We start from the raw sequence: 24,468 nt of genomic DNA on the forward strand, positions 1-24,468 counted from the left end.
GCGTTTTGTAAATTTATAAAAAATAAAAGGCTGAAATATCCCATTTACATAAGTATTCAGACACCTTGTTATGATGCTTGCAATTGAGCTGTGTGAAAATCAAGCTCAAATTAACCTGTCGCTAAGCCCCGCCCCCCATGTGAAACTCGGACAAACATACCAGGCTTGATTAGAAATACATTATGGAGAATGACAGCTGACAGTATATCAAAGCAGGCTTTGAGGACGTTTTGGTTAAAAAAAAGTTTAATTTCCTCCAGAAGCAATCAAAGGGGACTTAATGATGCTATGGAGGGGTATATTCAAAACTTTGAAATACATACAAGGTGACAATCTTAAAGTGGAGGTGAGTAGCCAGATCACCGTGCAAAAACCACTGACGTTAACGTTAATGCTAGTTAGCTAGCTAGTTGAAGATTGAGACCGAGATATGTTAGGTTACATTAACATTCGATGTAGTAAGACTATAGTAGTTGGCTAATGAGCATTTTCATCTTGAGATTTAACAGGGAACCTGGTTACTGTGCCCACGTTGTTGGCTTAGTAGCCTACATTACGTTGAGCTGTTGCAAACGGCCTACGTCCTGTAGGCTACTGTTGATGAAATATACCCCGTTTACTAGCCACTCGGGGGTACCGGCTATCGGTATTACATGTCCCCCATGCACAACGTTTGACCATGGTTATCCGTCTGGGTTTTTTGAAGACATAAACTCCATAATTAACCATTAAAGATGCCCTGCCACACATATTTTATTACTTTGTGGTAATGTCTGAAGTTCTACCATGGATAACATTTTTTGTGGAAAACATGCCTTGGTTACCTTGTTTCAAGCCATTCTAGTGTGGTATTGAAAGCCTGCATGAAGACTCTGCTCGATTTGCGCCAGTTCTCATTAATATTCAACGAGCTAAGCTGCTTGACTCTGATTGGCTAATAGCTAGTAGGTTTCGTCCATAACATGACAGCCGTTATCAACTAATTTTAGCTTCATGGCATGAACTTAGCTTGGCTAGCAGTGTCCAAATGTGCATAAATAAAACCTGCTAGGCTAGCGAGTTCATTAACCCGTTTACTGCCAACGGTGCATATATGCGCCCACAATGAGTGTGTTCTAGAATGCCAAGGGTGCATATGTGCGCCCAAGGAGCATCATCATTGCCGCTTAACATGTAGCCAATTAAAACATCGTTACTGTGCTGTTGCTATGTTGATATGATAGTAAACATGTTCTAGACAGATCACGATTGGTTAATATTTCACAAATATGCTAATTACGTCATTCACAAACTTCAAGAAACAAATTAGCATCAGCTAAATATCAAGCTATCTAGCTAGCACACAGAGAGAGTTTGCGATTGCGGTACCGTGAATTTACGACCATGGAGGAGAGTTTTAATTTCAACTGGGACAGTGACGGCGATGAGGAGTTTTTCGGATTTGGAGAGGAGGACTTGGAGGGGGTCCTGTGTGGTCCAGGGGAGGACGAGGGAGGAGTCGAAGAAGGAGGAGCGGCCGGCAACTTCACCGAGACCGGCCTTCACTGGCTGTGGTGAGGGAGACGCCTGGGGAGTGGCTAGATGTGACAGGCAAGACGGTGGCCACTGAGGGGAGAGAGGAAGCGATCTGATGGGAGGATCCCTTTTGTACACACCAACCCACCTACCTGGTCCGCAGAGAGTTTGGGATTGTAGTGATCCATACCTTTTTTAAAGCCTTTTTAGCGATTGTGTCATTGATCTCATGGTGGCTGAGACAAACCGCTATGCTGAGGCGCTAGCTTCCACCGAGCTAGCGAAATCACTCTCGCTTACGTGACTATAAACCCACTGATCACTCTGAGATGGAGGTGTTTTGGCCATTCAGATCAGCATGGGTCTGACTAGAAAGCCTCAAATCGCTGATTACTGGAGCACCCAAAGTTCACTGGGCTTGACACCAAATTTAAGCCCGTGTAATGACACACAACCGCTTTCAGCTCTTGTCATCCTGCATCCACTTCAATGACAACTCTCTGAGGTTGGAGAGAGGTCAGCCGGGTTATGATCCACTTTTAAAATCCGCCCACTTATGGATCTAGTCCTGAAGAGTTTTCAGAGCTTAGTACTACCCCCACGAACACCTCTCCATTGATGAATCCATGGTTTCATTTTCGTGGAAGGGTGTTTTTTTCACCAGTACGTGCCAAATAAAAGACACCGGTTTGGTCTGAAGAATTTTGTCCTATCAGACGCGACAAGTAATTACACGCCTGTGGCACGATACACTGGAGGGCCTTCAACTACGATCGCTGTCTGGGTATTGGCCATAGTTCAGTTGTTGGCTTGCTAAGGGAAGCCAAGCTTTTGGGGAAGGGACACAGTCTCTATACTGACAGCTACTACACCTCACCCGCTTCTTTTCCAAGAGCTCCACCGCAAAACACCGGGCGCTGTGTGGAACTGTTCGTGTGAACAGGAAAGGCATGCCCCCTCAACTGCATGGTCTGAAACTGCGGCCTTCAGATCCCCTGTGTTTTTGAAAAACGCCCACTTTTAACTTCGTCTTTTCTTGATGCTGGCACAGTCACCGCCCTCTCCACAGTGCACGACAATCTCAAGTTATCACCAAACGAAAAGCGTAGCAAGGGGCCTGATGGCTACAGAACTTTGGCGCAAGCCAAAGAGCGTGGAGGACTACAACCGCTTCATGGGAGGGGTAGATCGCGGAGACCAGCTATGCTCCTATTACAGCTACCAACACCGTGCAATGAAGTGGTACCATCGGTTGTTCCATCATATCCGAGAGGTCGCACTTGCGAATGCCTACATCTTGCACAAAGAAAGTGGCAATACAATGCAGTCGGCTGGATTCCGCGAGCTTGTGGTGAAGGGGCTACTAAGACGGAGGCAAATTTAGCTCACTCCTCCTCCCAGGCCAATCAGCACACCGTTAGTGCCCGTGCGTCTCACTGGTCGACACTTTCTCGGACAACACGAGAAATCGCGTCCGGACTGCAAAGTCTGTTCCACACGCTGAAGCGCAGTCCAGATGACGACATAGAGGGAGGAAGCAGACACCTTTCTTCTGCAAGACCTGTCCAGACCACCCCTGCACTGTGCCCCACTGACTGCTTTGAGATGTACCATACAAAGCTTGTGTACAAACACTGGTGAGATGTTGTTTGCTTATTATAGTAGGCTATCTAGTATGCGATTCTGCTAGTATCTGGTAAATTACATTAATTTTAATATGCACATGTTGATTTTTTCCTTGTTTCCATACAATGTAATAATTACTACTATTGATTATATAAACTGCTAAATTACACTATAAATAAATGTAGACATTTGCCAAAATGTTCCATTTTGTTTGAATTTTCTTCTCTAAATATAGTTTTTTTTTCCCTTTTTTTTCAGAATCTTCCATCGCAGGCATCCACAACTACCAGCCTAGGGTGTCTAGGAGCACTTTCAATCAGTTAAATCAATCCTTCTTTCAATCAGTTCAAATTATCAGTTCTTTCAATCAGTTCAAATTATCAGTTCTTTCAATCAGTTCAAATGATCAGTTATTTCAATCAGTTCAAATGATTAGTTCTTCCAATCAGTTACTGTTCATTTTTTAGAAATCTATACAAAACTTGAACTGATATTTACTGTTAGTTTGTTCAAATCTCTACCAGTGTGGAGGTTTTACTGTTCATTTTAGAAATCTATACAAAACTTGAACTGATATTTATTGTTTGTTTGTTCAAATCTCTACCAGTGTAGAGGTTTTGCTGTTCGTTTTTAGAAATCTATTCAAATTTCAGTGCAAGGTTTTACTGTTCATTTTTAGAAATCATACAAAACTTGAACTGATATTTATTGTTTGTTCAAATCTCTACCAGTGTAGAGGTTCATTTTCAGAAATTCATGTTCATTTTTATTGTTTGTTCAAATCTATACAAAACTTGAACTGGCTATAGTAGCTGGCTAGCAAGTAGCTGGCTAGTAGTACACTAGTTTCCAAAAGATGTTCAGAGTTCTTTTTGTTCACTTCAACAGTTATTACATGTAGCTGTATACTCAAATGAAACATGGATCTAATCCAATGTGTTTTCAAAGGCAAAATAGGAAATGAATCACAGAGAACATGAGTATTGTGGCCACATATAGGTTGCTCCCCGGGCACAACACTGGTCTCTGCTGTTAGTGTGCTCACAAGAACTTAACCTATGTCAGTCCTTTACTGTTTGCAGATGTTAAAAAAACACCCCAGCAGGTGGACATTTTTTCTTTTATGATCTGCAAATGGTCATGTGCAAAGTATCTTGGTTTGTCACCAATACCACCAATAGTATATATACTCTTTTGATCCCGTGAGGGAAATTTGGTCTCTGCATTTATCCCAATCCGTGAATTAGTGAAACACACTCAGCACACAGTGAACATACAGTGAGGTGAAGCACACACCTTGCTCAAGGGCACTTCAGCCGTTCCTACTGTTCGGGATTCGAACCGGCAACCCTCCGGTTAGTTCGAAGCGCTAACCAGTAGGCCACGGCTGCCCCTCAATTACCAAAAAGAACTTATTATTTATATTTATTGTTCAATTTTACTACAGGGGTGTTTATGTTTAGTCATTCTAAACCTTTCTGGACCTGAATTTAATTGCAAAGGAACAACATAAATAATGACATGCATGGTACTACATGATTAACATGTCACTGTTTGTTAGACTACCTGATTTATCTGAATTGAAACCGCCTACCGTTTGTCACGTTGTATGTTATAAGTTTGCTACTCAATCATTTTGTAATGATGTAATGAGATGTGTGAATATTTAGAGTATGTAATAATATATTATTAATTGATTAAATTACATATCTTCCTATGAATATTATCTATTGTGTGTGTTTTTGAGGTGATAATTCATTAGTACATATTACAAATTGTATTGTGCAACTGCTGTTTCTAATGACCACAATGACATACACAATGTTTTTTGGAGCCCTAAATAGAGGCAGTGGTGTAACATCCTTTGTTATTTGACTGTAGCTATCAAAAAGTAGTGTAAAACCAGAAAACAGATACTTTATACACAGTTTGACAATATCCAGCAGATTTTAGGGGGATTTAGAATGTTGTTCTGGCAGTGAGGGGGTGCAGTATTCTAGAATTCCGTGGCAGTTAAAGAGTTAAACCTGTATAACATAGCACTTCCTTGAGTTGACAATTACGTTTTACTTACAGGCACTGGTCATAGAGAGCGATGGTAGCCTGCTCCAGGCTTCAACAGCAACCTTTTTGCAAAACCTGTGGCATTGTTCCAAAAAATAAACTGAAGCCATTTGATCTGGGTTCTTGGGCAAAATGCATTGTTGAAGTTCTATTTGTGCATAGCACACAAATCCGTTGACATTCAGCCATTCTTGCATGGGCCTACGAAAACTGTCACAGAGCTAAACGAATTTTGTGGGCACGGTCTCAACTGGGCGAGCTCATGAATAGTAATGAGCTCATCAATTCCACGTCAATCTGAAGAGCTTTTGCAATAGGCCTAATTTCTCTGCTTATTTCTTTTCAGTGGCTAGAGCTGACAGAGGAGTTAGCTGTTCATTTTCACATTCACGACATAGCACAAACACATGGACCTAACATGTTAAAAAATACAAGTAAAAACGGTTTTGTGTGGCAGGTCACCTTTATTTTGTAATGTTATGCTTCCTCCCTGTTGTTTCCTATGGAGTTGTTCGAGCTGATGTCCGAGTCTGTTGAGGCTGGACTGTCATTTCATCTGCGTTCTAAGGGTGGCGCTTAGCGACAGGTCTTGAGCTATCGTGTGAAAATTACGACCAGTTGAGGGAAGAAAATGAATCGCGATGCAACTACTTTGTCTGTCTCTCGCATCCAAACATTCACAATGAATGTGAAAGCAAGGACTGTTGGTTTTAAGTTACTATTAAATCCACTTAGCATCATTAGCACACTGCTGATTTTTTTTTTTTCCAAACTGTTGCATTCAAGTTGACTGGTCAGGTCTTATCGTGTTAATCCCGATGTAAATGGAAAGGTATTTTCCCAGACTCAAAGGGCCTGTTTTGTTTGTTTTGAAACTTAAACACACATGGGGGAAACAGAACAGTCCAAACAGTAGACTATGATAAGGTAGGCTAACCCATTAGGCTACTTTGTTTACAATATTTCCAGGCTTCAACCAGTGCTGCTGACATAATAATAATAATAATAATAATAATAATAATATAATAATAATAATATAATAGATATTATAATAAATATATAATAAAACTGATTAAAGCTTAAATCAACTAAAAAAATGTGAGAAAATCGCATTGTGACCTTAACATTGTGAATCATATCGAATCGTGAGTTGAGCACATCTTTACATCCTTACTGGCCGCTCAGCCAAACTGAGTAATCCAGGACGAAGGGCCTTGGTTAGACAGGTAACTATCACTATGAGGTTACTATGAATGAGATCCAGAGTTCCTTTGTGGACATGGAAGAACCCTTACAGAATTACCATTTGAGAATTATTTCAATTTAATTTCCCTTATAGAGCGCCAAAACATTACACATGTCTCAAGGCGCTTTACAGAGAGTTAAACGATGCTCTTTCAATGCGGCAGAAAGAGCCGCTGTCTTGACACAATCTACGGTCTAGGGACAATTCTGTAGACCTTACATGCGTGCCTCTCCTAATACTGTAATGTAAAGTTTTTATACATTTTCAAAACACTCCAAACACCTGCTTTTTTGTGAAGTATTGATATTACTGAGTATTAATTTAATCATTAAGATGAGTCTGAAACATAAAGAAATGTGGAAAACTTGAAAGGGTCTGAAAACTTTCCGGTTGCACTGTATATGATTGAAGAGCATTGTTCAGTGTCAATCAGTGTGTGCAATAACATTAAAATAGATTTTGTTGCTTTTTTTGAAGATATCATCTTACCTCCCAGTCAAGATAATCGCCAACATCTTCAAAGTTGGTGAGCAGAGATACTGAGCAGAAGAGACGTGGCAGCTCATCCCTCGTCATGGGGGGAAAGCGGCTGTCTTTAAGGGCACTGAAAGCAACAACAAAACAACTTACAACAATAAAGCTTCCTTTAGATTTTCTTTTCTTTTTGACAATGACAATTTCCTCCAGATTGTCATAGCCAATGGTGCACATCTACACCATTACCTTGTAAACACAGAAACTTGGTTCAGATTTTGTTCCGTACACCTTTCAACCTAATGATCCGTCATATACACAATAATAACAGTGTACAACTAGTAGTGAGATGTAAACCTGACTTGACATGACTGTTAAATGGAAAAGAATATTAACTAGAAAATGTAATTCCGAGGAATTACCAGTGCATGAAAATGCAAGTCATAGTTGATGACAACTGACAGTTGGAAAGGCTGAACAGGTTAATAGTTGGATAGTTTAAATTGTTCAATTATTTAATAGGGAATTATTGTAGTGAGGACTTTTTTTTTTTTTTAATGGCTTACGTTTAATGGCTTATCATGGATGCACACAATGGCAAGTAGCCTAATCAATCGTTCCTCTGCTTTAAAATTCATCCAGTGCAGGTCAGCCTGGGTGCCATTCCGAACTTAGTCCCGCCCACAACATTTGAAGTCGGGAAGTTCGGTCTGGCATTGCTTCATTGTGGTGGAAGTATGCTCGCCCTATATCGGGCGGACCAATCAAATCAGGCTTTACGATGATGGACAGGTGAGCAACAGCGCCTGGTCCATCACGTCATCTGAGCACGCTTAGATTAGGCTTATGTTTGAAACAAAAATGCTGTGGCTAGAAGGATACATGGCTTTTAAGACCCCATATGGAAAATTCATATTATTTAATGAGGTTGTATCACTGAAAACCTTGGCCAAAGTTGAGATGTGGGAAAACTCGTGGTTTCACTTTCATCAAGGGAAAACAGCGCTGTTGCATTGCGACATGTTCCCTCGTTCGTTTGAAATCTCTGATTGACCACCTGTTCGAGGGATTTGCGACAGCCTTTCCCAGCTGTTTAACATGTTTGTATCACTGTTCAACAGAATTATTTTTAAAAACGGAGGGGCTATAGGAGAAGAAGGATGGTTCGTATGTTTTCTTCCTACACCTCACGGTAAGCTATTTTGTTGCTTTGATTGGTTAGGTCTATCCAATTGAGTGCAGAGGCATTCCCCCCCTGTATCGGTTGAAACACGCCCCATAATTACGTCCCAATGGAGCAGTATCAGACTCGTATTCTGACTAGAACTGAGTATGACTACGTCAGGCTAAGTGCAGGTGGCTTTAATGTTAAAACGGCTTGCCATGGCACTGCCAGGTTATGGACAATGCCAATTGCATCTGCCCAGAGGCACTCAGGACCTGCCATAACCAATCACTAACATTTGGTCGTGACGTATGTCATGTCCAGTGTTGGGGTCGTTACTCAAAAAAAGTAATGTATTACACATTACTTGCTACTGTAAAAAAAATGTAATCCCTTACATTACTTCTTTACTCTCTATGGAAAGTAACGCATTACATTACTTTTGCATTACTGCGCTGAAATGTTCCTATAGATGCTGTTATTGATATGCCCCCTTTTATTTACTATTTAATTTATGACATTGTATGAAACATTAGGTAGCATAATCTAGTCTACTACACTCTACAACCCAGGTTGCGCTGTAGGCCTACCAGATATTTCTTACAGATAAGCTAATCATTGCTTTGTCTTACTGAAAGCTGCCTTCAAGTTCACAAACACGCCACCCCAGTGCTGCTTTTAAAAATTGTGCAAATTCGAATTGCTTTATGGAAGCGCTGCTGCCCTGCTTGCGCACCCTCCCTCGCAATGTTGAATGGTGACACGCACACAACAAAAAAATTTAATTGAAGTGTGAGTCATTAAGATGCTCATGTTCACATTGAAAACAGTGGCAGTCCTAGCTTGTATAATATTTATTAATTAATAAATTTTTTAAATGTATTAATTCATTAATTAAAATTTATTAATATGCACAACAAAGGTCATGCTGTAAACTAGCCCTAGTCACTTCAAAATAAATAAACCTAGCGGTTATGTAGAGCATTATGTAGATTTGTGCATCTACAGCATTTACCATTACTACCAAATAATCTCCCTTACAAAAAATAAGTGTAGTACTTTAGTAGCCTGGGGGCCAGCCAAACTTAGCCCCGCTTTAGCCCAGGCTTACATTGATGGACAGATAAGCAACAGTGCCTCGTCTATCACATCACCTGAGCACGGTTAGATCGATTTTGTTTGCAACAAAAACGCTATGGATAGAAGCTAGACAGATGGCTTTGAAGACCCCATATAAAAAGATGCATAACTATTTTCACTGAAAACTATTATTTCTGAAAACTTTGGCAAAAGTGCATATGGGAAAACTCCGGTTTCACTTCCATCAAGGGAAAACAGCGTGTTTGCATTGTGATCTGTTGTTCTCTCCTTTGTTTAAACCTCTATACCCCATAGCGGCCGTCAATGGCCGTTCTATATTCTCCTGTCACGGCCGCAATTCTTAGAGACATCTGCTACTGTATTACCTTCAGCAACCTTCATAGATTAAATAATACAGTGTTAGTGGACACATGACCTCTAGACTTTTATTTTGACACACTTAAATGGCTACGTCGCTACTGACATTTCTCTGGTATTTTTGAGTTTAGCCTACACTATTGACTGACCAGCTGAGGAGTTGCGGTGCCTCTGGAGTTATGGCTTCTAACAAGCGTCCGCGTCTGTTCTCATTAGATGAGATAGTATTGATATGCATCCACCATGTTTTGATGTCAGTGGCGATCATATTGATGTAAGAAAATGACAAAAATAAAAATCTAAAAGTAAAAATACGAAAGTGTAATATATTTAACGTTTGTCATGCCTAACTTTGCTGCCTCTCTCTGGCATCTTCGTATGGCTGTCACTGTGAAAGTCAGTTTGAGTTTAGCTAGCACCAGCAAAATATAGACATAATTCAGTGATGGGTCATAGCCTAATTAACCATAAAGTTTATGATAAATTTGCAGATATAACACATAATGGGGCAAATAGGGGCAGCCGTGGCCTACTGGTTAACGCTTCGGACTTGTAACCGGAGGGTTGCTGGTTCGAACCCCGACCAGTAGGCATGGCTGAGTGCCCTTGAGCAAGGCACCTAACCCCTCACTGCTCCCCGAGCGCCGCTGTTGTTGTAGGCAGCTCACTGCGCCGGGATTAGTGTGTGCTTCACATCACTGTGTGTTCACTGTGTGCCGAGTGTGTTTAATTGGGATAAATGCAGAGACCAAATTTCCCTCACAGGATCAAAAGAGTATATACTTACTTATATACTTAATGTTAACATTACTCCTTTCTGGCATGTAAAGCTAACATTATCAATATCCCACTTACAGATAGTTATTGCAAACTACTACTTATGTACCTGTTCTCCCTCAATGACTTTTTATGTTGACTAATAACCAAAGTGGGAACCACAGTCGTGTTTTCTGTTTATGGATATCAGGAAAATGTATCTTATACAAGTAGGCTAATGTCTCGTCATCTCATTTGTGATTACAAAAAAATAGCCTGCTAATTTGCTACCTTCACTGAGGTAGTCTGAGACTCGTAATGTTAGCCAAAGATAGGTTGAAGGTTAGTGAACGAGTGCAACAGGTTCATTATCATCAATTGATCAAGTTCAGATAAATTATATAAACATGATGTGCATGTAAAAAAAAAATCCATGTCAGGTTTAACAGTCCCTGTTCTTGGTGGCATGCTTAGTCAAATGAGCCATGGTTTCATGTGCTATGCTTCTCCTTTAACGTTAGTTAAATCCTCATCATTCTTGAGTTGTAAGTAGTCTAGCTAAAAACTAAATAAGTGCAAGATATGCCTGTCTATTTCAATGAAATCAGTACTCGTATAGTATCTTGCAGTATTTCCCAGAGAATTGAATTCCATTTGTGGTGGTTGGTTTGCAGAATGAACTTGAATGCAACAGTTTTTAACAAATTAGCACAGCGTGGTTATGATGCTAACCAGATTTTAGCACAATTTAGTACAACCTGGAAAATCATTGTGTGGTGGTCAATGTTGATATTGTGGTGGGCCACCACAAATAAGTCAATGTATGGGAAACACTGTCTTGTTTCCCAGCTTCTAATACAGACCCATGTGAACCATATTTATAACTTTTTTTTAGTGAAAGACTGAGAATGTAAGTGACTACGCCTATGGCCGTCTATGGAAAACATGGATATGTAATTCTTAATGGATCATATATCATTTGAAATTGCCATTTCTAATCTTTAAACTGAAAGAAACTTACAATTGACACTATTTATTAGCTTTTTTTTCTTGGTTATTTGAAATGTTTCTCAAACTGCCCTTTTCTCTGGGAATTCCCAGGAATCTGGAGCATTGCTGTAGAATTCTGTTGGGGAATAGAGGGTTAAAATGTCTGGTTGGCTACCTGTTTGCGCGAGGGGTTTGCGACACCCTTCCCCAGCTGTATATCATATCAGTCAATATCGATAATTATTGATTTTTTTTTACCTATTTGAAATAAGGACCAGGAGATTTTTTTTTTTTATTTAAACACTTTTTAACAAAATCTTACCGGTATAATGGTAAACCGGGATAAAAATGTTGACGATAACAATTACCGTTTTCATTTCAAATATCATAATTAATAATAAGTCCCTTCAGGGCGGAACAAGACCCCTCCGCTGTGCGTCGGGGTCCGGTTCAACCTGTCGGGACTTATTTTCTCAATAATGACCGGCATTCTATACATTATCCCTTACTTAGATGTCCGTAGATTGTCCTATATTTGAAGTAAAAAAATGGAAATGTCTTTAAACATGCAAAATCGATTTTACAATCTATTCAATGAACACTTATGTTTCAAAAATCTAACAGGTTTTTTTTCACAAAAGTGACAACCATACACAAGCGCAAACCATTGACAGTGAATGAAACGAAGGGAACGTATAAGCCATGGTGTGACATATGTGACCAGGCATGGGAATTCCAGGCGCAAGTCGCAGAGACGCAAGTCGCGAAAAACGACGTTGAAGTTTTTTTTTTCAAAATTAGTTATTTTCATTTTTTTTGCAGAATGTGCAAGTTGAAGTCCTAAAGAAGCAATTCCATGTTTCAGATAACAGCATTGGTTGCTTTAAAAGTGTATATTTTGTCTTTGAATATGGTTAAGTTTCAGGAAGTAAACCAGCGTTTGAATTGGGCGTGATCATTAGTGCTCTTTCGTTCTGTCGGCCAATCAGCTGTATGCTAGAAGTAACCTCATGGCTACCTGAATTGAATGTGACGCTAATGGTTTAGCAACTAGTCTACCTGAACATTAATGACTTCAGTGCTGCTCTCTGTTCTGCTTCAATGAAACTTTTTTATTTTTCTGTTCTTTTTTTGACATTGCGGCTCTTGCCGTCATCAGGTAGGCCTAGTGGAAAACTGCTCTCCTGAGTCATCTCAATCCCACAGCTTGTTGGAACGGCAGATGGCAGAGTGTTCAAGAACTTCGACTGGCAGAAGCATCTGAGTCCCTACTTCAGAAGGCTTCCAAAGATCAAGAGTTATCAGCACTTCAGGTATTTATATTGAAACATTCACATTGTGTTCATATAAAAAATTGGTTGATGATGGTGTTTTATGAGAAATAGTTAGCCATTTTTAAAATGTCCTGTTATTTGCTTACAGCATTGATGCCAAGAGACCAGGTGTGGTGCTTGCAAAAAGTCACTGTGATGCAGAACCTGTGGAATTTCAGTTACTGTGCAATTCAGCGGCTCTGCCCCCTGTTGACTGTTGGACTGAACATTGACAGGCAGACCTATCTGCATGAACAAAATCAGGCCTTTCTGTGCTGATGAGGCAAAAGACATCACATGCCCAGCGCCAAGGGTCACAGCACAGAAGAATAAGAACAGAAGAGGATGCAGATGTGATCTCACCAAATAATTGGACTCTCCTTCACAGCCTCTTGCTTGCTATGTTAGCCTTTATGCACAGCCTCTCCCTCCCTCCAACAGCCTGGACTAAATTCACTTAACTCTAGTTCTGACTTGTTGTGTTGCCTCCAAAGTCTACTGACTTAAAACTGCACTGTTTTGCCTTACTTTTTTGCACTTTATATTTGCACCAAATAATACCTGAACTCTCCTGTACCACAGGGTCAGTCCCTGCCCTGTCACCCTTATCACCCTTATCACACTTATCACTAGGGTTGGGTATCGTTTGGGTTTTATCCGATACCGGTGCTAAATCGATACTTTTAAAACGGTGCCGGTGCCGAAACGGTGCCTGAACCGGTACTTTGTTTTTAAAATGTTCTAAATTGTTTAAGTTGTTTAAGCGCTTATGTGTTATGGTTTGTATAATGTTTTATTTTAATTGGGCTGTTAATTAATTTGACATTGTTTTTTATTGATATTCTCCTTAATGTAGTCTTAGCATGTCATTCTTTTTATATTACTGATTGAATGGACATTATCGTTTTATTATTGCCTTTCCCCTTTTTTTTCATTGCTTTTTATTAGGCTATTGATTGAATTTATATTATTGTGTATTATAACTATTCTCCTCATTATATTTGACCTACATTCTAATCTGTTCCCTGTTCAATTTCTAAATATTATTATGTTGTTTTGTATTAATGTGTCGCTTTGGACAAAGGCGTCTGCTAAATCCATAACCATAACTTAAAATGGTCTAAAGCATGAATTGCTTTTTTTATTTATGAGACAAATTTGAACATGAAATTGAACTGTTATATTCAATTTACTATCAATATCTCATTGCTCCTACAAATAATACATATAAATGTTAAAACAGCTTGCCATGCATGCACACACAATGGTAAGCTCTGCTTTCAAGTTTACCCAGTGTAGGCGGTTTCCCATAAGGTATGTTAAAACAGTTTGCCATAGAACTGCCAGGTCATGGACAACGGCATGTGCAAGCAAGTCTAACAGACTCTAGCCTACTTTCCAGTTAATTCAGTGTTCCCAAATGCTTCAAGAAATTTCATGTCTTAACCCATAACACGCAATAGTTTTGAACATGTTAGGTTACATGTCGGTGTTGAAGTGTTTAGATTCCCAGCACTAGCCTAGTAGGCATTTTAACAGCAACTATGGCTATGCGCTAACACCAGAACGTACGGAGATGGTTTCGTAGCCTCTTTGACAGCTCAGTGACATCAGGTATGTAACTGTAACCTACATATTTATGTTTTTGCCAGCTAACTTTAAAATGATCTTCATATTCATTGTGATGCTATATGAGCCTCATGCACATGAAAGATTAATATCATGCCATTATGTTTGAACACACCGTGAAATAAAGTTTACACCTTAGCCTACAACTTTGCTGATAACATTTCAAATAAATGCCAGTTAGCATGTTGTTTCATAGCCTTTTGCTTGTGTGTAGTTAGGCCCACTGCTAGATTTTGACAGGAGCTCACGATATCGCTTTAAAGTAAGCTACTGGCTCACGCAAGCTGTCAAACACTGTCCACTCGCCTGATATGGTGCACCCCTCTGGTTTATACATCCAGTGTTTATGTTAGCTAACTGTATCTGGATGTGTTGCTATCAGAGCAAGGCGTTAGAGATGGCACATGACATGCAGTGATGCCTCGTTAAAAAAAAAACACACACAACGCTATTTAAGCAACGAAATCCACATTGTTATTCGATGCAGTTACTACCGTTTGCATCGGCACCGGTGCCATATAAGAACCGTGTTTCGGTGCCCAACCCTACTTATCACACAGCCTCAGCACATTTATGTGGACCATGTTTATTATTTAGTATCTTTTTCATAGTATCTTTATTCTTATTGTCTAGTGTATAGGATTTGTTCTTATTTTTCTATTGGATTCATATTGACTTCCATTTTGCAATCTTGCTTGTTGTGTATATTATTGGGTCTTCTATTGGGAACTAGATGTGGTTTATACCTTGGATTATGGGATTGTAACATCTTATCCTGTGTATTAATGCATGCTATTCAGGGCCTTTTGTAATAAAAAGCATTTCCATTTCAATAAAGTACCTTCTAATTCTGATTATTCTAAGTCCAGTGAAGTGCCTAATGAAAATAACACTACATCAATATTAACAACACTACAATTCTTTCTGCCCTGCAGGCTAACAGATCCAGGTGTCACAGTGACACCTGTAGGGGGAAGGGCTACAGATAACAGATGTCACAGTGACATCTGTAGAGGAAGGCTTATCTCAATGAGATGCAAATGAGCACAAATGTCTTTCCTTTGACTCAGGGCTAGTCCACACATACAAAACCGATCTTTTTTTCCTCCGTCTTCCCTGAAACCGCATCAAGAATATTTGCGTCCAAACGGATCCATCTCAACACGACTCAACACGTTACTTCATTCCCCAGGCCTATAGGTGGCACTGTTTCTTTACAGAAATTGACCAAAGTTTGTGCTTTACAAACAGACAGAATAGGCTACGACGAAATGGCTAGTGTAAGGAAACCAGAATTGTTTGTGTGGACTGATGGTGAACTGTCAACTGTAGAACTAATAAACTTTATTTTACGGTTTGTGAAGGGTGCAGTCCGTCCTTTATTTGGCTAACGAGGTAGGCCTACTAATCACCTTTACTTTCTTTGGTTGTAGGATAGTCCGTGATTCACATTAGTTTTGGCCATCACCGCAATTAGGCTACTAAACGCAAAGGCTTACCCAAGTTCTAGGCTATTCTGTCGCCACATTTATAATATTGCTATAAAACCTTCGTTAGTAACAGTCAATACGCTTGCCTGCATCAAATCGCCGCATTTGCATTCAGTGTGCTACCATCGGCTTTAACGTGAGTTCTAAGCGCCTTTGTATGCTTATATCTGATTTCACTTTCGACTGAATGCATGTATATGTGTTGTAAGACATGTAAAATAAATGAATGACACTGGCACTACGCACAAATTAATGTAGCCTAAACTTACACGCTTTCCTAATAACTTAAGTTCTCTCGCCACTGACAGTAGCTAGAATGCATTAAAAACACCGGGAAAAAACGTGTTCAGTCCACCAAGTCATAAGCTATCGGCTGCGCCTTCACCAGTTGTGATATTTATCTTCACGGAGTGTAATGGTAGGTAATGTCATGTATGAAAACTAGTATTGTTAGGCAATACTATAAGTGCAAGTCCAGGGCAGCTGAGGTGTGGCAATGACATCATCGAGGCGCCAAAGCAGGATGTCTTGGTTTTGCTGTCTAAACTTAATTCAAACGGGCTCACGGTTTCAGATTTTCTCCACTCTGGGACCAGGTTTCAGAAAAGTCTTGGTTTCGGGCAGTGCGTTTACAGGATTCGTTTGGGCGCCGCCAAGACGAAGCAAAACCTCTGCGTTTAACCTAAAAAGCGTCTCCGTGTGGACGGGCCCTCAGGTGAGGTGAGAATTTGCAAATCTATTGGGCCAGTTTTCTCAGTAAAAGGTTTTCAGAGGGATATACATTAAAACAGTGGTCCCCAAACTTTTTCTTCCGAGGGCCAGCTCACTATGCCTGGCTCTAAGAGAGGGCCAGATACTCGGAGTATATTAGTAACCAACCTTAGTTGAATATTCCATTACATTTAATCATAGGCTACTGCAATTTAATACCATTGTTAGCTGTGTTTATATTGCCATCATGCCATGTAAAATGTAGCTCAAATGAAATAATACTAATAAAAAAGAGTTTAGCATTCCCAAAAGCATTAGCAGGGAGTCCCAAAAGTATATTTTATTTAAAATGTGTCTTTGCATACACCGCTCAAGTTGTGAACAAGCAATATCCTACAAATAATTTAAAGTTCTCAAACTATGAGAGTTTTATGAAGTGCTGGCAAAAACATCTGAAATGACCACCATTCTAACTTTCACTCACCTGATGTGAACTTTGTGAATTTGTATGAGCATTTGAAGAGTGAAAAAAAATTAAAAATAATTATCCCAGAAAGTCCAAGAAATATGACTTAAATAGAAGTTAGTTAGTTATTAACAATGAATTGATAAACTTTTAGAATACTTTGAGCACTGATGCAGTCAGCATAGGCCTCTTGCATTGTTTGCAGGTAGGTTCATTCCGCTTTCGATGGCAAACGCGAAACGGCGCCAAAACAACCATCAGTGGACAAAAAGAGTATTACATGTGTATTGTTAAGACTCGCTATTCGCCTTATTCACCCGGCAGCCATTACGAGTCTGAGGGGTACACTTGCCATTACACATCAGTCCAGCAGATGGTGGTGGTAATGCACTCCGTTTGCAAACTGCTAAAAAACAATTCACTGAAGAAGAACAGGCCAATGAACCCTTCTTTAATCTGTGAGCTTTTTTTTGGCAGTTTGCAAACGGAGTGCATTACCACCACCATCTGCTGGACTGAGGTGTAATGGCAAGTGTACCCCTTAGCCTCGTTATGGCAGCCGGGTGAATAAGGCGAATAGAGAATGAATAGGGGAAATTACAGAGGTTATAGTTTGACGATGTCGTACTCCGGTGCGGGCCAGATGCTATATACCACAGACATGTTTTGGGGGGCCACCCAAAATGCTATAGTCGTATGTAGCCAATTTATATTCACAATATAAATATAATTAAATATAAATATAATAAAATATAATTAATATTATTTTATAGCATTTGTATTAGTTGTTTGAAGAGTAACAACGGCCGGTCTTAACGCGAGTTCACAACTGGCAAGTCGGTCAGACTAAAAGGAAATAAATATTTGGATCAATCCTAAATTGACAGGGTCGTTTGGGTTACGGCAAACAAAAATATTTTTAAGGATGGCCTAATCAAATAAGTTAATACATATGCCATACTGATAGATACATCGCTGAAGGATTACAAATGTTATGTTGGTTCTACTTCATGGACCCGAAAACCACATAGCTTCGCTTGATCCATAACCCTCCCTTTTCGATAGTAAGTCATTTCCCAAGGGTGCGTCAGCAGTAAGGGTTAAGACAGTAAATGGTTTGGGAGACTAAATATTTTCAAAAATGCCTTTTTAGAGGTGGGCTTAAATGGTACAGTGACCCTAAAAGCAGCTAGCGCAAACTAACTTTAAATACCTTGATAATTCTGAAAGTTTGGCAAAAGAGGGAGAACTATATGATAGCAAGTTTATAGCATATTTAGGCTCCATGCATAGATTTATTAATTTTGGTGTGAGTTAGTTTTTATTTCCCCAGTAGTCAGTGTAAAACCATTTAAGCCCAACATGTTCCTTTTAAACCCATCTCATGTGTTTCAATAGGAAATTCCTGAAATTATGAGGTTTGATACATTTTCACTGTAATTCTGTGACTTCATTAGTTGGCAAAAGCAAGCCAAACATAGAATCAAATGGGTTTTTTTTTTTTTAATACTTGTTAAATGTAAAATGTAAATGTTATTGAATAAATATTCGGATTTACTACTTTCAAAATAATATATTTTCATCATGTTTTCAATAATTTTTATTTATTCATAAAGTATCTTTAAATGATAAAATATACACAAATAAATGAATGCATTTTTCAAATGATGAGAAAAAAGAATTTAAAAAAAAACTCTTCAAAAAAAGGAATATATATTTATATGTCAATTTGTCATGTTAGTGCCTAAAATTGTCATATGGTGTGACGTGAAAATAATTTGAAATAAAAAATGAAAATTAGATAATGTTTTTCTACTTTAATTTATGTCACTGTACATTTTAATCACGTTTGTTTTGATTTGCAACATTTCCTTGTGAATATTTAGAAGAACAACCTAAAAATTTAACAAGTTATTTTGTCAAGGTGGAGAATGCTCCTAACTGTAACCAGATATTTTAGCTTAATTCTGATATTTCTTGTAAGAACTCACTCAAAATTCTTGAGATTCTTGCAGATACCATTTCCTTTGTGTGCTATTGATGTTTTAATGATTTTTCAATTATAAAGTATTTTTTTGTGACATTATTTAATGTCACACCAAAATGACATGGTGTCATTATATATGATGAACTGCACCACTCCACCATGTGTCAGAGCAAAACAGGGTTTTTAATGACAATAAAATCATTAACAATGAATTTTGAAGTCACTCTATGAATGGTGTATCGTGTCACAGCAAAATAGATGAAAGTTTAGTATTTATTTTTAAACTTACATGGCATGGTAACATAAAAGAAAAAAAAAGTATGAGAAATATGAATTGTACAGATACATTTTTTTTCCAATTATCACAGATTTAACAAAAAAAACATATAATATCTGAATTTAAAACATGTTTTACAAGAACTTTATTTAAAAATGCAATTTGGTCATATGGTGTGACAGAAATGTCATATAGTGTGACATGAAAAAGCTGTCACACCATATGATGCAGCTGGCCACACTATATGACATTTTGACAGTTAAGCTAATTTTTCTAGACAGTTAAATACAGCTAACTATTATTTAGCATGCAACTGACCACATGGCAGCAGTGCTTTTAAGAATTCATGAAGAATATTTTGTGGAAAAAATAGCTACTTTTTTAGGCAAATGATGTCACACCATAAGACACTAAAATTTGGCCACGATTGATGATGTCAATTCAAAGCTTTTATATAAAAATCTAAAAGCAGAACTCACCTCTTGACCATGCCAATTACTCCTGACATTCTATTGTTACTTCCTGATTAAGCAGGGTCCTCTTCACAATAATAATGTCCAAAATGAATACCCAGTCAAAATATACAATATAGTGTCAATGCCATATGACAACCATTTTATGGACAAAATATATTTGATTATAACTTAGTTGGACAGCATGCATAAACATCAAAACTTTCTGTGGTTGTAAAAAACATCCAATTATTTTATATGCATGGTAAAACTTTAAAGTAATTATACTTTTTATGGATATACACTCTTTTTAGGAAGTTCGCACACATGGTGGACAGTCACACCATATGACATTTTTTATGTTTGGATGATTATTTTAAGTCAAAAGGGAAATACAAATCCAATAAATTTAATATGACAGAACTTGACATCTACCCTCTTACATTTTAACAAATGATTATGTTAATAAAAGCTCAGCATGTATGAAAAATAACTGAACTAAGATTTTGGTAGGCTTAATGGTTATGCTTGATATATATTAATATAGGGATGAGTAGGCTATCAAAGATGCCTCGTATCAGTATTCCTAGTTGAGTAGAGAGGCAGGGCTCCAAACTAAATTTTTTCATTGGTGCCCCTAACATTTTTTATTTAGGTGCACCAGCACAAAAAGCAATTTACAAAAACTGAACGAAAATGCTGATGTGAAATATGGTGCGTTGAAATAGACTTGATCCAAGATTCCAACGGTACATCATTTTTCAAAATCGGGCGTACAGGTCACATCCGAAACGACAACACACATTTTTGGTCGTTGCAGCAAGCCCTAGGTCAAAGGGCACCAAATTATATGTGTGTCCTCACAATGGAGTCCCGAATCCCTGTACCAAGTTTTGTTTTTGAGAAATGAAAGTGTCGCTTAGATATGAGCTAACTTCCCATAACTCTAGCGCCCCCCTAGTGGTCAAATGTCACCAAATTTACTCTGTGTCCTCAGGACGGGGTCCCAAATCCATGTACCAAGTTTGGTTTCTATATTATATGTGATAGCGTTGCTGAGATATGAGCCTACTGACTGTGATTATAGCGTCTCCTAGTGGTCAAAATAAAGCAAATTTATTGTGCATCCTCAGGATGGGGACCCCCGAGTCCATGTACCAAGTTTGGTTTCGATACCTAAAAGCGTTCCTGAGATATGACCTACTTCTTGTTTTGGCGGCTATGCTATCTTTTCGCTGTGTCAGGCAAAAGCTTTCAAAAATCAAAATTCAAGATGGCGGCGAACGGTAAACTTCCTGAAGGTACTGTCTGTATAACTGAAGGTACTGTCTGTATAAATCGTCTTGTAAATAAACTACCAGTGCTTTTTCAAAGTTCTCAATGTCTCGTTTTAAATGTCAGGGCCCTTGGAAGTCTACCAATGAAGTGTGGAGCTACTTTGAGCCTCGTAAATGGTGTAAAACAGTGATTTATTTGCATGGCTAGCCCGATGCCCGAGGCCGCCCCATTGAAAACCTGTTGGTAGCATTGGGCAACATGCGCCAGATTTCGGAGTGCAGGGGACAAGCCAAGATGAGCTATGAGACAAAAGTTCACACTCAGTATCATGTTTCAACACACTTTATATCACACAACTTCTCCTTTGACAGTTGTGATGAATAACTTTGATGAACGACCCCCATTTGTACCGGAGCGCCCCGCTCTATGCTATCTTGTTTACAGCACTCCCAATGCAGTGTTTCCCACAGAATATGCAGAGGAGGGCAGCGGAGTTACCATAAAAGAGGGTGGTGGGTCAAGAAAGGCAGCTCAATGAAAGGATTATATCTCATCTTTTATTTAAATAGTACAACATAGAACATTAATGTGTGGCGGCCAGTTTTGATTTCGTGGTGCCCCGCCACAGATTAGTCAACGTATGGGAAACACTGCCATGGTCGTAGATTTGCGTGGGGACGTTGTAAGAAATTTCTAGCCTTAAAGGACAAGTTCGGTATTTCAGTGTGTAGTTGTGTATTCAATGAAATGCCAGTGGTTTGCTTGTAATTGGCAAGTGTACGCAAAAGGTGCATTATCGCCACTAACTGGGCTGGAGTGTATTATTCAAGCTCTAAACGGAAGAATGTACGGGTGTGAGGCGTTTGGAAAAACAGCTCCACAGTTTTACAACGAATGGTAAAACCCCTGTTGGAAAGCATCTTTTGCAGCAATTTTTTTGTGAGCATATCAGTGAACACCTCTGACTACTCGGTGAGTTTCACGTCTTTGTAAGGATTGTTCCAGTGCACCTACGCAGCCATTGTGGAGGTGGGGAGGGCGCTACCACAGAAACCAGAAAAAAAAAAAAGCCAGCACCATGTGTCCAAATTTCAATCTTAACCGTTCTATTTCATCAGAAACTATTTGAAAACATGGCTTTAAGTGTAAACTACTAAACTTGTCCTTTAAAGACATTTCCATATAGGTGTGTGCTGTATGTTATTAGTGTCTTTTTGTGTAACTCTGTCTGTGTGCAAAGTTATTCATAGAAGTGTATGAGTGAACAGAAATTGGGTTGATGAAAGATGTTTTGCATCAGTGGCATTTTTCCTCAAGGTGATTTGGGCCTAAGTGCTTGTTTGTTGAGATAGAAGAGGCCCTGAGTTGGCGTGGTTATCTCCTTCTAGGGGGGCTGGCGACTTCGTGTGTGTTAGGTCGACCTTTGGGTAAATGTCACTGATGCCGGTTCTTAAGGGTTACATCCTTGTATACAAAGTTGTGCAAAACAGGTGATGTGATCATCTTGATTCCTGTCATACCATACTTGGAGATGTAATCTGTATGATTGTTCTAAAAGATGTGTCTTTTGTGCGGAGCCTCAGACTGCGTCTGGTAGCAACACGACGTGGGTGTCCGGTGCCGTGAACAAAGCTCTCTGAGATCTCTGACTTGACTACTGACTGGCTGAGACTTTGTTCAACTGATTGCTAAAATCCTAGACCAATAACGTGTTCACACCAATGTGAAATTAGGACTGAAATGTCCCCACCAATATTCAGGTTGAAATGGAAAAAGCGCTCACATACGGTACACAAAGGGTTAAATCATTTCCCACTTTAGTGCCACCTCCCAAAATACGTCTTTGAGACCAGTCTGTTTTTTGATTGGCTTAGCTTCCTGTATGCTGTCGATACAAAGTTTCTGGCACACTTGGCTGCAATAGCTCTATAATCTTTGCTTGGCTGTCGATTCGAGGATGTCAGGCAAGAAAAGAAAGGTGGAGGACATCAGAAGCTATTTCAAGAAACAAAGTGTAAGTCATAATATGATGTTCTAGTTCAAGGCATAGAAATGGCAGAAACCTTTTTTTTTTGGTACAAATTTCATTGACAGTGCTATGTGTATAGCCCAGGGATGGAAATTAGCAACCGCCATCAGCCAAATACGGGTGAATTTGTGCACTGGTGGGTGCACTGTGGCGGGTAAGATGGAGCTAGTATAATACAAATATACAGTCACAGTGTTTCCGCTAGATTGTTTTTTAACAGTGGCGGCAGAAATTATTTATGTCAGAAATTTTTGCCAAGTTTTGTGCCAAGATGTTGTAGAAACAACCCACAACACTGCCTTTATTTGGTGCAAATCTCCTTTACATTATAGTCCGTGATTCACATTAGTCAAGTCAAGTCAATTTTATTTATATAGCGCATTTCATACACAGAGGTCATTTAATGTGCTTTACATAAACAAAACCAAACAATAACAACAAATAAAAGCTTAGAAGGGCAATATAGTCAAAGAATAGTTCAAAAGGTAAAGATCAATAATAAAAAGAAAACATAAAACACAAGGTAAAATCATTTAAAAATAAAGAATAATTAGTAAGCTAAAAACAAGGGCAAAAGTAGCAAAAAAGTAATAACTAGATGTACCGCAGAGCGGTACAAAATATGACCGCCGCCCAGTCCAGCACATTTTTTCCACAAAAAGAAATCACGCTGAAAGGCCTATATGATTCTACGTAACTGTCTCACTAAATTGCATTAACCACACTCAATTCTCACTGGTATCTGCTAGACAACAAGTACCAAAAACATGATTAGTTCATAGATTTCACATGTAAAATTAATTTTATACAACCCCACCTCCATCTTGCCTGTTCATAATTCTGAGAAATTCTTGATTGTTTGTGTTATGTGTGAGTGTGTGTGTGTGTGTGTGTGTGTGTGTGTGTGTGTGTGTGTGTGTGTGCCTCATGTATGTGCCTGTGCATGCAAGCCGCATATATGTCTACTGTGTGAGTATGTGTCATACGTGCATGATTACTGTGAATGTATGTGTGTGTGTGTGTGTGTGTGTGTGTGTTTGTGCACATGTGTGCACATGAAATGGGTTAACATGACCCCTGGAGGCAAACATACGGAAAAAAAAAATGGTCATCCTAGGCCCTACAGTTCTCAAGATATTCACAGAGAACTGTGTCTGCCCTACCCTCCTTTCGGGGGGTCCAGTCCAGCAGGGGGGCTACAGATCAAAAACGAAAAATGACTGTTCCATGCTATCCATGTGGGGGTACATGCCCACCAAGTTTTGTGTACCCCGGTCTTTTCAGTGTCCCGGAATCCTTGTTGGTGTACGCCACTAAATGTACACATAAATTATTTTATTGTAAGGCCCCCATGAATCGAAAAGTACACAAAACTTGGCATGCATTCGAGGGTGTCATAATGATCCTACACTTTTTAATTTCGCGGCAGTTTTGACCTTGTCAGAGATATTGTGATGAAAACACCTAATTTTTTTTGCTTTTTAATTTTTAACTAGGTGGCTTATACATTAAATAAGTGGTAATGGGATGGGTTGACATGCC

At 39.1% G+C, this 24,468-nt stretch overlaps 1 protein-coding gene across 2 annotated transcripts in view; it reads right to left on the reverse strand.

Moving 5' to 3' along the window:
* Positions 1 to 24,468, reverse strand: part of ammecr1 (AMMECR nuclear protein 1) — an 83,791-nt gene that overhangs the window by 31,680 nt on the left and 27,643 nt on the right. For both annotated transcript variants that reach the window (XM_048228894.1, XM_048228895.1), the window contains one exon: positions 6,941 to 7,055. In XM_048228894.1, the coding sequence (XP_048084851.1) occupies positions 6,941 to 7,055 (115 nt within the window). The remainder of the gene's footprint in view (positions 1 to 6,940; positions 7,056 to 24,468) is intronic.

The sequence above is a fragment of the Alosa alosa genome, chromosome 20, assembly GCF_017589495.1.
Source record: "Alosa alosa isolate M-15738 ecotype Scorff River chromosome 20, AALO_Geno_1.1, whole genome shotgun sequence".
Taxonomy (NCBI): Eukaryota; Metazoa; Chordata; class Actinopteri; order Clupeiformes; family Clupeidae; genus Alosa; species Alosa alosa.